The sequence below is a fragment of the Rhagoletis pomonella genome, unplaced genomic scaffold (genome assembly GCF_013731165.1).
Source record: "Rhagoletis pomonella isolate Grant_MI unplaced genomic scaffold, Rhpom_1.0 Rhpom_scaffold_00002, whole genome shotgun sequence".
NCBI classification, from domain to species: Eukaryota; Metazoa; Arthropoda; class Insecta; order Diptera; family Tephritidae; genus Rhagoletis; species Rhagoletis pomonella.
Genome location: NW_023458556.1, coordinates 58,747,968 through 58,761,118, shown reverse-complemented (window position 1 = coordinate 58,761,118; position 13,151 = coordinate 58,747,968). Strand labels below are relative to the sequence as shown.

At 37.3% G+C, this 13,151-nt stretch overlaps 2 protein-coding genes across 4 annotated transcripts in view; both read right to left on the bottom strand.

Annotated features, from left to right (window-relative positions):
* Positions 1 to 13,151, bottom strand: part of LOC118733871 (carboxypeptidase M) — a 60,911-nt gene that overhangs the window by 3,563 nt on the left and 44,197 nt on the right. The window contains exons 3-9 of one of the 3 annotated variants that reach the window (XM_036463495.1): positions 8,924 to 9,175; positions 4,963 to 5,295; positions 4,704 to 4,891; positions 3,948 to 4,258; positions 3,701 to 3,877; positions 1,425 to 1,517; positions 825 to 1,082 (exon numbers count right to left, since the gene is read on the bottom strand). In XM_036463495.1, the coding sequence (XP_036319388.1) occupies positions 972 to 1,082; positions 1,425 to 1,517; positions 3,701 to 3,877; positions 3,948 to 4,258; positions 4,704 to 4,891; positions 4,963 to 5,295; positions 8,924 to 9,096 (1,386 nt within the window). In that variant the 5' untranslated portion in view covers positions 9,097 to 9,175 and the 3' untranslated portion in view covers positions 825 to 971. Of the gene's footprint in view, positions 1 to 824; positions 1,083 to 1,424; positions 1,518 to 3,700; positions 3,878 to 3,947; positions 4,259 to 4,703; positions 4,892 to 4,962; positions 5,296 to 8,923; positions 9,176 to 13,151 lie in introns of those variants that run through there. The other 2 variants (XM_036463493.1, XM_036463494.1) reach the window with 2 other exon arrangements.
* Positions 11,946 to 12,840, bottom strand: LOC118733875 (serine protease SP24D-like). Its single transcript, XM_036463499.1, has 2 exons — positions 12,605 to 12,840; positions 11,946 to 12,536 (listed from the first exon to the last, which is right to left on the bottom strand). Exons 1-2 carry the CDS (start codon positions 12,838 to 12,840, stop codon positions 12,011 to 12,013), a joined length of 762 nt encoding a protein of 253 aa, XP_036319392.1. The 3' UTR covers positions 11,946 to 12,010.

The window sequence follows — 13,151 nt, the reverse complement described above, 5'->3', positions numbered from 1 at the left end:
TCTACGTCATTTTGGTACTTACAATTTTCAGCTACGGAAGAATGGGAAATGATGGCATGATCTACACTTATGTGTTAAAGTCAAGCATTGTTCAGAAGTGTCACTGGCATGACAAAATCGCATCAAAGCCTCTCTCTGCTGCATTCTGGAGAGTCGATCATCGAGGCGGAAACCTTCCTACAACCACCGATTTGTGATTTACTGTGGAAATTTGAATTTTGGCGAAGGCATAAAGAATGAACTATAGACCAAGGGCGACGACTGTGAAGTCTCATAAGTTGAATAAGAAACGAACTGAGGGACTTTTAACGTTAACGAAATTTTCGGTAAGAATTCTTATAGGGTCATCATTAGCAGACTTTGACGTTGCATCAATGCTAAAAAGGTGGCGTATACCGAAAAGTTCTAAAAGCAGAAGTTGTTGGGTCCTCGAAACGGAGGAATCGATTCATCTATACTATGTCAATGTCTAGCTTTTCGGAACAAGGTACTTCAAGCGGTGGCGATCCTGCTCAGGATCTCACCAGCTTGGCAGAAATAAACGAAAGTGTACCTATTGGACCTCATTTATCCTCCAGTCGCAAATGAAGCAAAATAAATTAAAATAATAAAAACTGAACGCAATAAAATAAAATTAATGAAAATACTACAGGAAACAAGTCTACATGAATACCTATTTAAAAGACATATTTGCATATTTAAACTATAAATAGCATTTCAAAAAAAATTTACGATTTTGTTTTAAAAAATTGTAAGTGTTGGTTTTATTGCAATTTTTATTATTAGAAAATGATTACTAAAAACATAAACCGGGAACAGATTTGGTCGCAAGCAAATATGTTTTCCTAAATTTAAAAATATTTATTTGCAATGATAATCACTCGACATAAAATAAATATCCCTTTTTGCTATTTACTTATTATTTTAAATTTATTAATTCTTTGCCGTTTAACTACTAATTTCAAAGCTAACTAATTACTAGGGAAAATTATTCTATCATTCCCATTCCTGCCATTGCTCTTAATTGTGGCTATTTTACTTGTTGTGGTGGTGGTGGCAATTGTCGTTGGTGTGACAAGCAGCTGAAATCGTAACATACATACATACAAAAGTAGTAAAAAAAGGTATCCAGTAATAAAAAAAAGGGAAATTTGTAACGGGTTTCAAAAGTGACCAAAAAAGAGTACGCATACAAAAAGATTAGAATAAATATATAAAAAGAGAAAAAATATATATTTTTTCAAGTTAAAGTGTGTTTAATTAGATAAAAGAACAAAATTAATTGTTTTATTTTACTTAATAATGTGCAACATGCAATTGGTTTTGCTGTTAATTATCATTATTTATAATATTTACAAGTTAAAAAAGCTTATTGGCAGTTTTAAGGGTCACTAAAAAAATGAAAGCAATAGTCAGTAACTTACCTTCGATGGCGTTAATGTGACGTTTAACAGTGTTGGATGTTGTTCGACAACAATGAATTCCACCTCACGTGGAGCATAGCCCTCGCCGAATACCTGAAATACACGAAAGATGCTATTCAATAAATTCTTTTGGTAAAAGTCTTACATTCTGCTAGAAGCGGGATAATGTTTACACTATTTTAGCTTAAGTAAATGCCAGATATCGGATAACCTACATACATATACATATGTTTACGTTCAATGAAAAGCTAATTGTGTCCACGAAATGGGCTACAACTTCTGATAACTACTACAGAGCTGCTAAAAATATGGATCTACCATTAAATGGAATTTTTTTTTGAAGATTAAGCGGAAAATGCTGCTACACATACCATAAAGGCTTTGTGAGGCCTGACACCTAATGGAGTGAAGAAATCGCAGAGCCACAACAGAAATTCTAACAATCACGAATAATTGGCAAGGAGGCAGCACCTTCGTAGCTTAGGTTTGGTTAGGGTAGCTGCCCTCATTTAGCGTTGGAAAAAAGCAGAGTTAGGTAGCCATTTGGCTATTGTGACACCGTAATAGAGACCATTTACATTTTTTATATCCCCAATCCGCACAGAGTGAAATCTCTCTCTGAGTATCACTGATGTAAATTCCAGTATCGATTTAAACTACACGATCGTTGGGCGATAGTTGAGCGTACCAAACTCCAATGAAATGAAAAAAGCGACAGAAGAAAGGAAAGGAAGAAAGGCGGGGTGGTAAGGATTAAGATTACGATTAAGATTAAGACTAAGATTAAAATTAAGATTAAGATCAAAATTAAGGTTAAGAGTAAGGTTAACCTTAAGACTAAGAATAAGATTAAGACTAAGATTAAAAAGAAGATTACGGCTAAGATTAAGGTTAAGATTAAGATTAAGAGTAAGAGTAAGGGTAAGATTAAGATTAAGACTAAGAATGGAGATAAAGTTTGAGATTAAGATCACGATTAAGCTAAAATTAAGAGCAAGATTAAGCATAAGATTAAGAGTAGGATTACGATTAAGATTAAGGATAAGATTAAAATTAAGCTTACGATTAAGATTAACATTAAGATTAAGACTAAGATTAAGACAAGGTTATGATTAGGATTCAGATTAGGGGTAAGGGTAATATTAAGATTAAGATGAAGATTAAGATAATGATAAAGATTAGGATTAAGACTAAGCCTAAGATTAAGAATAAAGTAAGATTAAGAATAAGGGTGTTAGGTAAAAATAAAGCTTAAAACTAAGATTAAGGCTAAAATCAAGATTGATATTAAAAATACTATTAAGAATAAGATCGAGATTGAGTTTGAGATTAATTAAGATGAAAACTAAGACAAAGATAACACAGGTTTACAAAAAATGAAATAGTTTCTGAATATTGAACCAAAGCTTTTCGACAGTATCGATACTATATGTGGTTGTGACTATCGACTATCGATGGTCGTGGTCGTGCCAGCTCTATATTCGACGCGCTAAATGGGAGTAGGGAAAAATTCATTGAATAAACCTGAAAATTCATATATATGGGGCTTTCGACTCGCTGAATGCAAATCCGAGTTCTGTTAATCTCCATCACGTCAGGTTCGAAGTCATTTGAGGGTCAAATATGGAATAAAATTTATTCAACAAAAATAAAAATGCAAATGGAAGGGTTTTATTGTCGCTGAATCCGAATATGAGGGCCCTTGATTCATCAAAGTCATCTAGAGGTCATCTAAAGGTCAAACAAAGCAAAAGGGCGTTGGACGAAAAAGCTAACACTTGACATTGCACTACGGTGTAATCGGAAACCTAAATACTTAAACTACCAACTGAGGTCGTTATAAATCAGCTATAGTTGTTTCGAAGAATATTGCGGAGCCGTAGACGAAAGAATGATTTGGACAGACATGTCTTCGAATGCGGGCAAATTTTTGTATGATCCTCTAGTTATAAATACTTATATAGTACATAGATAGGAAATAGGTAGTAACCTAGTATTTCAAATGGCTATGGACAGAAGTCTAGATTGACAGTTGCACCTGGGCTGGTTGTTTGTTTGGGATTAGATTAGTAAACACAACTAAATCGTCCTTAATAGGGTTTAAATTTTCTCCGACATAAGACCTCTATGAAAAACTCACTGCGATAGATCGTGCTTGTTCTAACCACATGTATTTCCTACAGGTAAAATTCTAAGCTCCTAATAAAATAAGAATAGTGTGTGTAAGATAAATTCATTGATCAATGAATTTTCTAAACAAACAATTCTTCACTCACCTCCAACTTATAGTATCCGGGCAGCAGAATTCTCCAGAACTCGCCATGTTTCGTCGTTTGAAAACCGACATCACGTCCCTTGATCTTCAGCGAAGCACGTTCAATAGGCGTGCCAGTGGGGTCCAACACGAAACCCTGTACGCCACGATGCGCTTCGGCCAAAAATTTGATCATGGACTAAAAATTAAATAAAAAAAAAATTTATTAGAAAGTTGTATTTCCGCAGCTTTCCCTCACACCAACTCACCAGCTGATTATCCTCCCAGTACTTCTTCAATTCATAGGCAGGTGGATATTTGCAGCATGAAATTTCCAGCGTCACCTCCATGCAACCATACCACACGTAATTGTAATCCTGCATGCCACCGGTGAGTGGATACCACGCAGCGCCATTTGTGATGCCATTCTCGAAGGCGGGCGTCGCCGATTTACAAGCTACACCGCGTGACATCTTCGCATGATTCTTAGCGTAGACAAGCGACAAATGCTTGAAGACGTCATCGTCGGGCGTGAGTGAAGGTGCCGCCGAGTAAGTTTGAAACACTGTGCCAAGGGGACATGTTGGCGGCAAGAAGTGTGGGAAAAGGAAGAAAATAAGAGTTGAAAACTTTTGTACGTATATTTTGAATAATTAGTTTGGTAGTAGGTACAACCGCTAACAAATCGCTGCAACAAACTACTCACTCGCGCACAAAGCCGATGATCGACATATTCCTTTGAGCAGCCATGTTGTCGGTAGGAAATGGGGAAGGAAATCGGTAATACAAGTTTATAGATCGGTATGTTTTTTTACATACAAACAAAGGAAAGACGATGGATGATTTAGTGAGGTTATATGTTCAAATAATGAAATGGAAGAGCCATTGGCGAGTTTAGGGAAATTCTCTATCTGTTAATATTATCTGTTACGTAGCTACTTTGCAGGTGAATGAAGGCTTATGTCACTGACTTGAAAATCTTAAACAACCTTATCTGTGATAGAAGTTTCTATGTATATGCTTACTAGAGTTTGGCGTATTATCATACGGATAACTGGCTACCAAAGCGCCCCCATGCAAACTGCCACTCAACACGAATTGTATTTTTGATATCCAATCCTTGACGGAGTCTGTTTCGGGCTGCCCACGCTTGTTATTCTGCTTAAAGTAGTCTGGGAAATTACGATTTAAATCGAAGCCACGCGCATTATATCTGAAAGTGGGGGAAGATATTTAGTTTAATGAAAAATTCATTTTTATTATTAAATATTCTGCGCTTCTTACCTGCCCTGCCCGCCATCACAGGCGCCTTCCTTAGACACCGCATATCCATCTGGATTCATCGACGGCATAATGTGTATGCGTGTATTGTCCAATAACCACTTGACATACTGATCGGTATTGTAACTAGTCACGAAATATTGTATAAGATGAAGTAGCAGCTCACGACCCACTGGCTCATTGCCATGTATGTTGCCTACATATTTGACATCTGGCTTACCAACCATATGCTCGTAGGGTGAGGATGATACTACCATAACCCAGAGATCGCGTCCTTGTATTGACTTTCCAATTGAGTAAAGCGCTGTCAAATTTGGGTAGCGTGCGCTTGTCGCTCTGAACGGAAGTGAAATAAAAAAATTATTTTGGTATAATAGTGCTATAACAATGGGCGCGTTAGTTTCGACTTAGGACAACTAAAAACATACATATGTATGCAGCTTCCTCCATTTCTTTCCGCTTTGAGAGCCGGATAAAAGTGTCATAAGATCCATACTGAGAATCAACCAAGTTGGGAGCTGAGCAATTACGGATATAAAATGAAAACCGCTCCTCAAAAAGGCATTCCTCAACTACAGCTTTTAACCCAAACAGCTCTCCTAAGGCAGAAAAATCCCTTGACAAGACATACCAGGTTCAACCGCATCCAAAAATATGGTCGAGTTTGGTAAGAGAAGCCGAAGTCTTCTCGACGATGACGAAAAGTTCAAAGGACAGGGAGACCGGGATGAGCGTCCCATGCTATAGAGTGGTAAGCTCACCAAACAGCGAATAGCGTATTTTGCGATTGTTTCGGATTACCAGAGGAACAACTTGATGACCTGTGGTCGCGCCAAGGAGCACACCCCTCTAAGGCCACTCATTAAATCCAGCATACGGATCGTTGCCGTGAAGGTGAAAGAGGACATTCTATATGTGAAATCATTTATTCTCGATTTCAAAATGGGATAGTAAGGAAAGGCACAGGTCGCTAGGTGCCGACGAGGGGTGGAATATGGTCTCGCCTCAATAGGATAGCTATAGCTTCGGGAAGCTGAAGGTTTACAAAACAGATACTGAAACTCTGGTCAACTAAGACACGGAAACTGGTGTTTCAAGTAAGGAGATAAATTACTCGCACCAATATTAATTCTGCGGTGTCAGTATTCATTATGATATCTAGGTGGTAATTAAGGCCTTCTGCTTTGAAGTGATCCCGCATGATTTCAAGGCGATAACATTGGATGACATTCACAGTCACGAACTTCGTCTTGTAAGACAGAGTTAGTTTGCGTCAGCTGATGAAAAGCACCAGTTTAGGTTGCATTCCATGATTCCAATACCAGGTTCGGTCTTAGAGTCATATGTATACTAAATTTGGATATCTTTTCGGGGTTAAGGAAGTTCATTGTCCCAGTTAGTTTTGTATGAAAAAACTACCCTCAAGTTTTAGATCCCAAGAAATGGGTCCACGAAGTCACTGCTCATTCTTTCTCTCCTTTTCTAAAGCCGCAAGTATCCTAACCTCTGATTCACTGCATTGTAACCAGAAATGAGTTTTACAGCTCTATTCGTCGCGGATAAAACAAATTTTGTAACAGGTACAAACAGGGTTTTTAAGCATTTTTTTAATTTCTCCGTTACAATATGTTCCGTAACGTTCAGAATAGACCTGTTAATGTAAACAATGGAGCCACTTTCTTATTAAAATGATAGCAGCAGTTCCTGAAGCGCCCTGAGATCCGCGGTCCATGTTTTTTACAACGCTTTTATCAACTTGCAATGTTGTGTGTCCAGAAACCTTCAATGTTGTGGATCCAGAAACTTTCAATGTTGTGTGTCCGACACCATAAAACCTTTGCTTTGAAAAGTTCCGCATAGTGCATAGGGCGACATCTGTAGTGAATAGGGCGAGGTAGATGACATCTAGATCTCGCCCTATGTACTACGTTTGCTACAGCGGAAATAGACGACACGCCATTTCTTTAAATAAAATTAATTGGTGCACGTTTGTATGTACATACATATGTAAATGCATGTGTGTGCACCTTTCTATTAATATCGTTGAATTATTTTAATATCTATTGCGCTCCACGTTTTTCATTTTCAATTTCATAGATTGTTTATAATGACTTTTGCTAAAATTTCAAAATCAAAAGTTATCAAAACAAATTCTATGGGACTGAGAAATATTATTTTCTACTTTTTAGTCCATTTATAAAAGCGTTGTATATTAAAAAGTTTTTTTTATATTATTTATTTTTGTTATTGACGTTTCCTTCCACTACACGGGCACAGCGTATGTTGAAATGTGTTGGCAAGTTTCTTACATTCAACCAACTGGATATTTTAAGTCAGCTCAGGTTTAGGTCGCTTAGGGCAGGTCCGAATGTAGGCCCTGTACTATTGAAGAGATGTATGTAGGTGTGGATTCTATCAAAGTTTGTCATCAAGGATAACTCCCAGATATTTGAGTTTTTAGAGAAGTGCATCATTTGTACATCACACACTGTGGATCAATTGACCGGCATCCTTTACCAAATCAAAAAGCAAACGTATATTTTCTCTGTGAAGAGAAGGTACAAGCATTTCTGTTCTGTTTCGCTTTCCTGGAGAAAATAACTAAGCTAGTCTTCTTCCATTTTGATTGCACTAATTGGCGACTATTTTTAGCACACTTTGTAGAAGATTTGAGATGGGAGTCTTGAAACCTACTTCTGAATGCGAAGCCAATGTCACCCATGTAGCACTGGAATGGAAGCTTACTTAGAAGTCAGAATAGCTCGAATTCTAAAGTGGATCATAACAAAGGAGAGATATATAAGTCACCCTTGTGGAAATTCTTTCACTGAGCAGAAACTGACTCTTTCCTGCTCTTGAGCGGAAGTTAGGCTTCTGGATTTGAGGGAATTCCCTTTCCATCGGCATGTGATATCATTTATTCCTTTGCGACGGACACAACCAAAAGCATACTTTAAGTCCAGCTTCTTTTCTTCCGACTTTTGTTAAAGATGATCTGAGAAGATTTCACCTACCCCAAAGGCTTTTTAAAGACTTTGGGGGTAGATATACTTATTGCACCTTATAGTATTCTCAACGAACAGGTCCTTTGACGACTTTCCAGTCCTCTGCGCAAGATTCTTTTATCCACATTTGCATGTGTATTGTTTGAGTTGTGCTCAGTGGGAAGCACAAAGAAAATGCTCCGCGGCTAGCAAGTTCCGACATTACTTGCAGCCAAACGTTAATGATCTATGAGGTCTTCTAAGTCTGTGGATTCTTGTACTCTCTGCAGAACTCAAGAATATAATTTTCTAACAGTACTTATATATGCCAAGCAAGCAAACCAAAGAGATTTGCTGTGGTACCGTAGGAATTTTCACTCTAATCAAGATAAGAGTGGCGCTGATAAGACATTGGAGAATACTTAAAAGTCGTTAAAAAACGTTGAACTAAAGTATGTTTTCATTCTCGGAGGCCTTTAGAGTGTTTTAAATTGAATGACCATATCCGGGCAGTAACCATTTCGCAGCACTAAATAAAATACATGTACGTAGGTATTCGTTCTTACCAGCTAACTATTTGGTTATCGAATAACGTGAACAAGTAAAATCGGAATTTTTATGCTCCCATCCCCTAGGATTGTTCTATAACAGAAAACAATATTTCCCTATTTTTTTATTTTCGCCAAATCTCCCAGAAACTGCAAAAGGGGACCCATAAAAAACTTAAGCATAAAATAATGGTTTAATAAACAATTGTTTAGCATTTTTGGAAGCCTTTTGAAGAGAATCAGAGTTATCCGATCGAAATATATTGATTTTCAAGAGTTCTATACCATTTCTACGAAAAGTTGTTTCTCAAAATAATAAATGGGGGGGTATATTTTTCCGATAGAGAATAATCCTAGAGGGTGAGAAAATTAAAATTCCGAATTTAATTTTTTTTTTGACCACCCTTAATAAGTTCTTTGAAGTTATCTTACCTTAGAAATCTTGTCAATTCATCGTGATCATGATAAACAAAATCCAAATACTGTGAATCAGGTATGTAAGCACGGGGTTCGGGCAGTGCTGCGTCGAGTTCATTCGTCGACTGGGCGAGGCAATGATAGGCGTACAGCAGGAAAAATGAAACAAATGCGGGCCGCAGAATCATAATGAGTGCAGTGTTGTCGTCGTTACCTCAATATTGACAATTATTGCTATTGTGTACTGACTGCTGTAGATTTTTCGACCTGCAAAAGAAATAAAATCTTTAGTTATGCAAAATTAAGAAATTGTTTAGGATAGCTTCAATATAGTACATATAAGCAACTCAAAACGAATTGCTCGTCGAGTAAGTAGAGTGCAACAACCGTGAAAGATCAAGATCATTGCGCAAGGAAAACATATGTAAGCGCTCACAATCGCAATAATCGTTTCAAATTTTTTTTTGTGGCTTCATAATTGTCTGTTTTTCTTTCGCGACCATCGATTGGAAAACCAATTTAGCTTGTGACGTGATTCAATTGCGTTGCTGCATGTACTAAGCGTGATGGATAGTAAAATACAAATGAAACTTAGGAAAAACTTTAAAGCGAAAAAGGTAAGAAATAATAATAAGATGAAGTGTGGAAAAATGATGGGACATTGCACTCTACAGATAACTGAAAGATGCGTTGCGTTAAATAGGTAGGGAGAAATTCAAAACTCAAGTGGTTGAGTGATTTACAATATATGTCTAGTACATCACATGCCCTCACATTACAGGTAATTTACATATATCAGTAAAACAAAACACACTTAAACTTAAGAAGATTTTCATATTAATTTTTTTAATCCTTTCAAAATATTTTAAAATCTTAAAGATCTTTCCTTTGATTCCCATAACTTAAGATTTAGTTGGGTTATCTTTTCAATGAAATCAAAAAAAATTCTCTCGATTTTTAGGTTACGTAGTTAAAAGCATAAAGTAGACAATGAAAAAAAAAAAACAAGTGCGTTTAGCTGTTTTCGAATGCGGGAACTGAATGGCAGTTTACAGCTCTACCTATTCGGTTGCGGTGGACAGTGGTACATAAATGGAAAAAGTGGACAAAGTTATTGCTGGATTATTTAAATAGAAATAATTGTTTGTGGCATGGCATAGTTTCCATACCCAAAAGTATGTTGTGTGTTAAAGCTTGTTTAAACACATTCTGTTTGACAGACATATTGTTATATGTATAATTGTAAATACAGTTTTTAATAAACACAATTGCAAATTTAGAAAAGTGGCAACCCCACTGCAAAATATTTTTTTTATCTCTACAAACGGCTTTTATTTTAGTATGGAAACTGATATATGCTGTTCAGAATTTGAATAATTTTAAATTTTCAGATATCTGGCAACCCTATTTTGAAATTTTTCCCAGAAATATTCTACGTTGTAATGAAAAAAAAAAATTGAACAAATCCGTTGAGCTGATTAAAGCCGTTAAAACTTTAAAAAGGCCAAACTATGTGTCTCCGCGAATTTTTAATAATTTTTGGACATCTGATACTTTTTGAAATACCACGGATTCTGATACCTTGGATAATAAGCTATGTGCCAAAAAATATTCAAGCAATAATTTTGGCTAATTTTTCCCATTTCTGTACCACTGTGCGGTGTTCGCCTTACCGACACTACCCAATTTAATATTCGTAATATAAATTTAAAATTAATTCAAGCAGACACCACATAAAAGTAGAAAACCTTTACATTTCAATGAATTCAAGAAAACATTTCAAAATATTTTTCTTCTTCTTATATGGCGCTCTAACCGCCTAAGCGATTTTGGCAGAGTTCAGCAAAGCATGCTTGTCGTTTCTCTGCTGTGCATTCGAACGACATGGCCAAGCCAGCGGAGCCGCAACCATGGTTGCCACTTCACAAAATTTATTAGTATCAAAATTTTAACAAAAAAGTACCATTTCAATTAAAATGTACCATTTGTATTATTTTTATAAACAAAATTCAAGTTTTTTATAAGTACAGAAAGTTAAAGTGAATATATGTATATGTATATGTAACAAAAAAAAAAAATTGGTATTTTTACAAAAAGCTTTCGTCTCATAAATACATATATCGCTCAGTTACTAGAATACCATCATTCTCGCTTTTGAAGTTTTTTTGATTTCCACTTTATAACAAAGAGAAGAAATTTTATAATTTCTAAATTTGTCATTATTGGGTCTCATCGAACGTATTGTGTGTAAGATTGAAACCCACCGTCAACGAACTGATTGGACCTTATCAGTGTGGCTTTGGACCTGGAAAATCTAGTATAGATCAGGTATTCACAATACGCCAAATCTTTTCAAACGACCAGCGAGAATAGAATCGACACACACCATATATTTGCCGATTTGAAAGCCGCTTTAATTAATACGATAGGAGTTGCCTATACGCCGCGATGTCTGAATTTGACATTCCCTCGAAACTGATACGGCTATGTAAAATGACGTTAAGCAATACCACCAGCTCTGTCAGAATTGGGAAAGACCTCTCTAAGCCATTTGCTACCAAACGGGGTTTCAGATCAGGCGACTCCCTTTCATGTAATTGCTGCCGTATGCCGGCGACATCGCCATTGTCAGCAATAATAACCGTGAAGTCTGTTCTGCCTTATCAGGATTAGATAGAGAAGCAAAGTGAATGGGTCTGGTGGTGAACGAGGAAAGAACGAAGTTTTTCCTGTCATCAGACAAAGAGTCAGAGCATAGGCATTTTACAGCTACGTCTCTGTTAACAGTTATAAATTCGAGAAAGTAGACGACTTTGGTAATTAAACCAAACGCAGAATCACCCTTGCTGATAACAGAGAAAGAAAAAAGGTCCCATCTGCGTTGCAAAGACCAAGTCGAGAGAGACTTGGTTTCACTTGGGATTTCCAATTAGCACAGAAGCAAAACGACTAGCGCGCTGTTTTAGACTCGAAAGTCGTTAAGGCCAGTCAACCAGACTGACTCATTTCGGACTTTTTTTGTATCAGAAATTCTGAGTTGAGCAACAGTAACAAAGTTCAACACACATAAAACTTTATTTTATTTACTCTTTATTCCCCACTTTATTTCCCAGTATTAGCTAAAATCCAATTCCGATGATACGCTACTTTAGCGTAACCATCTGGGTAAGTGCTTCCACAACCATTCACCACAAAACCGGCTAGACCCACCAGTTTACCATTGTATGTGGCTGGACCGCCAGAATCGCCATTGCAGGCACCGTTGTCAGCTTCATGAGCCAGGCAAATCAGAGAGTCATCTCCCATGCCGATCAGCTCATCACATTGCTCAGTGTTCAAAGCTTTAAGTGTATTCCATTGCAGGCGATGAGGAATCGGACCGCCTGTGTATAAACGTCCCCAACCTGAGATTATTACATCCTCACCGACGGGTACTTCCTCATCCGCCAACTCGATGGGTTGTATGTTGTCTGTAAAGACCAATGGTTGCTCCAATTCCAAGACAGCTACGTCATTTAAGAAATTGCCATAGGCCTTGTTGACGGTTATACGCTTCAGCTGCAATAATTTACCACCAGCAGTGCGCTGAATGCTGCCAACACGCACTTGGAAGTATTTAGCGGGATAACTGTAGATGGAGGTGAAATGAAAAAAAAATATGGCTAGTAGTAACGTTCACACATTTTCCGCACTTACGGTTCAATACCATTGCCGGCCACAACACAATGTGCTGCTGTAAGAATGTGGCTTTCGTCAATAATTGCACCGCCACAGGTGTGGGATCCGTCTTCACGTTGTAGCGAAACCTGATGCGGGAATTGTCCAATAGTTGCGTCTACACCGCCAACAATCCGTCCATTCGGAGCTGCGCTGCTGCTGCTGATGCTGAACAGTGCCAAAAAGGCGGAAATTAGAACGAGGCGCGCTTGCATTATGGCCACAATTAAGGTATTGGTTAAAATATCGACTGAAATCGTTACTAAGACTCTGGGAATGTTTTATAGCGTAAATACTTTTAAGTACCCACATATGTACATATACAACATACGAGGGGAGCGTGAAAATTTTTGAGCCTAGGGTTATGAATTAGCTGATAGAAATGTATACAAATTTTATTTTTCTATGTAATCTCCCTCTACTTAAATGCACTTCTTACATTGATCAGGAAGGGCTTTTAACCCAGTGAAAAAATATTCGCCGTCTTTTTCGCCGACACGCTCTACTGCCGACTTCTCTTTTCACC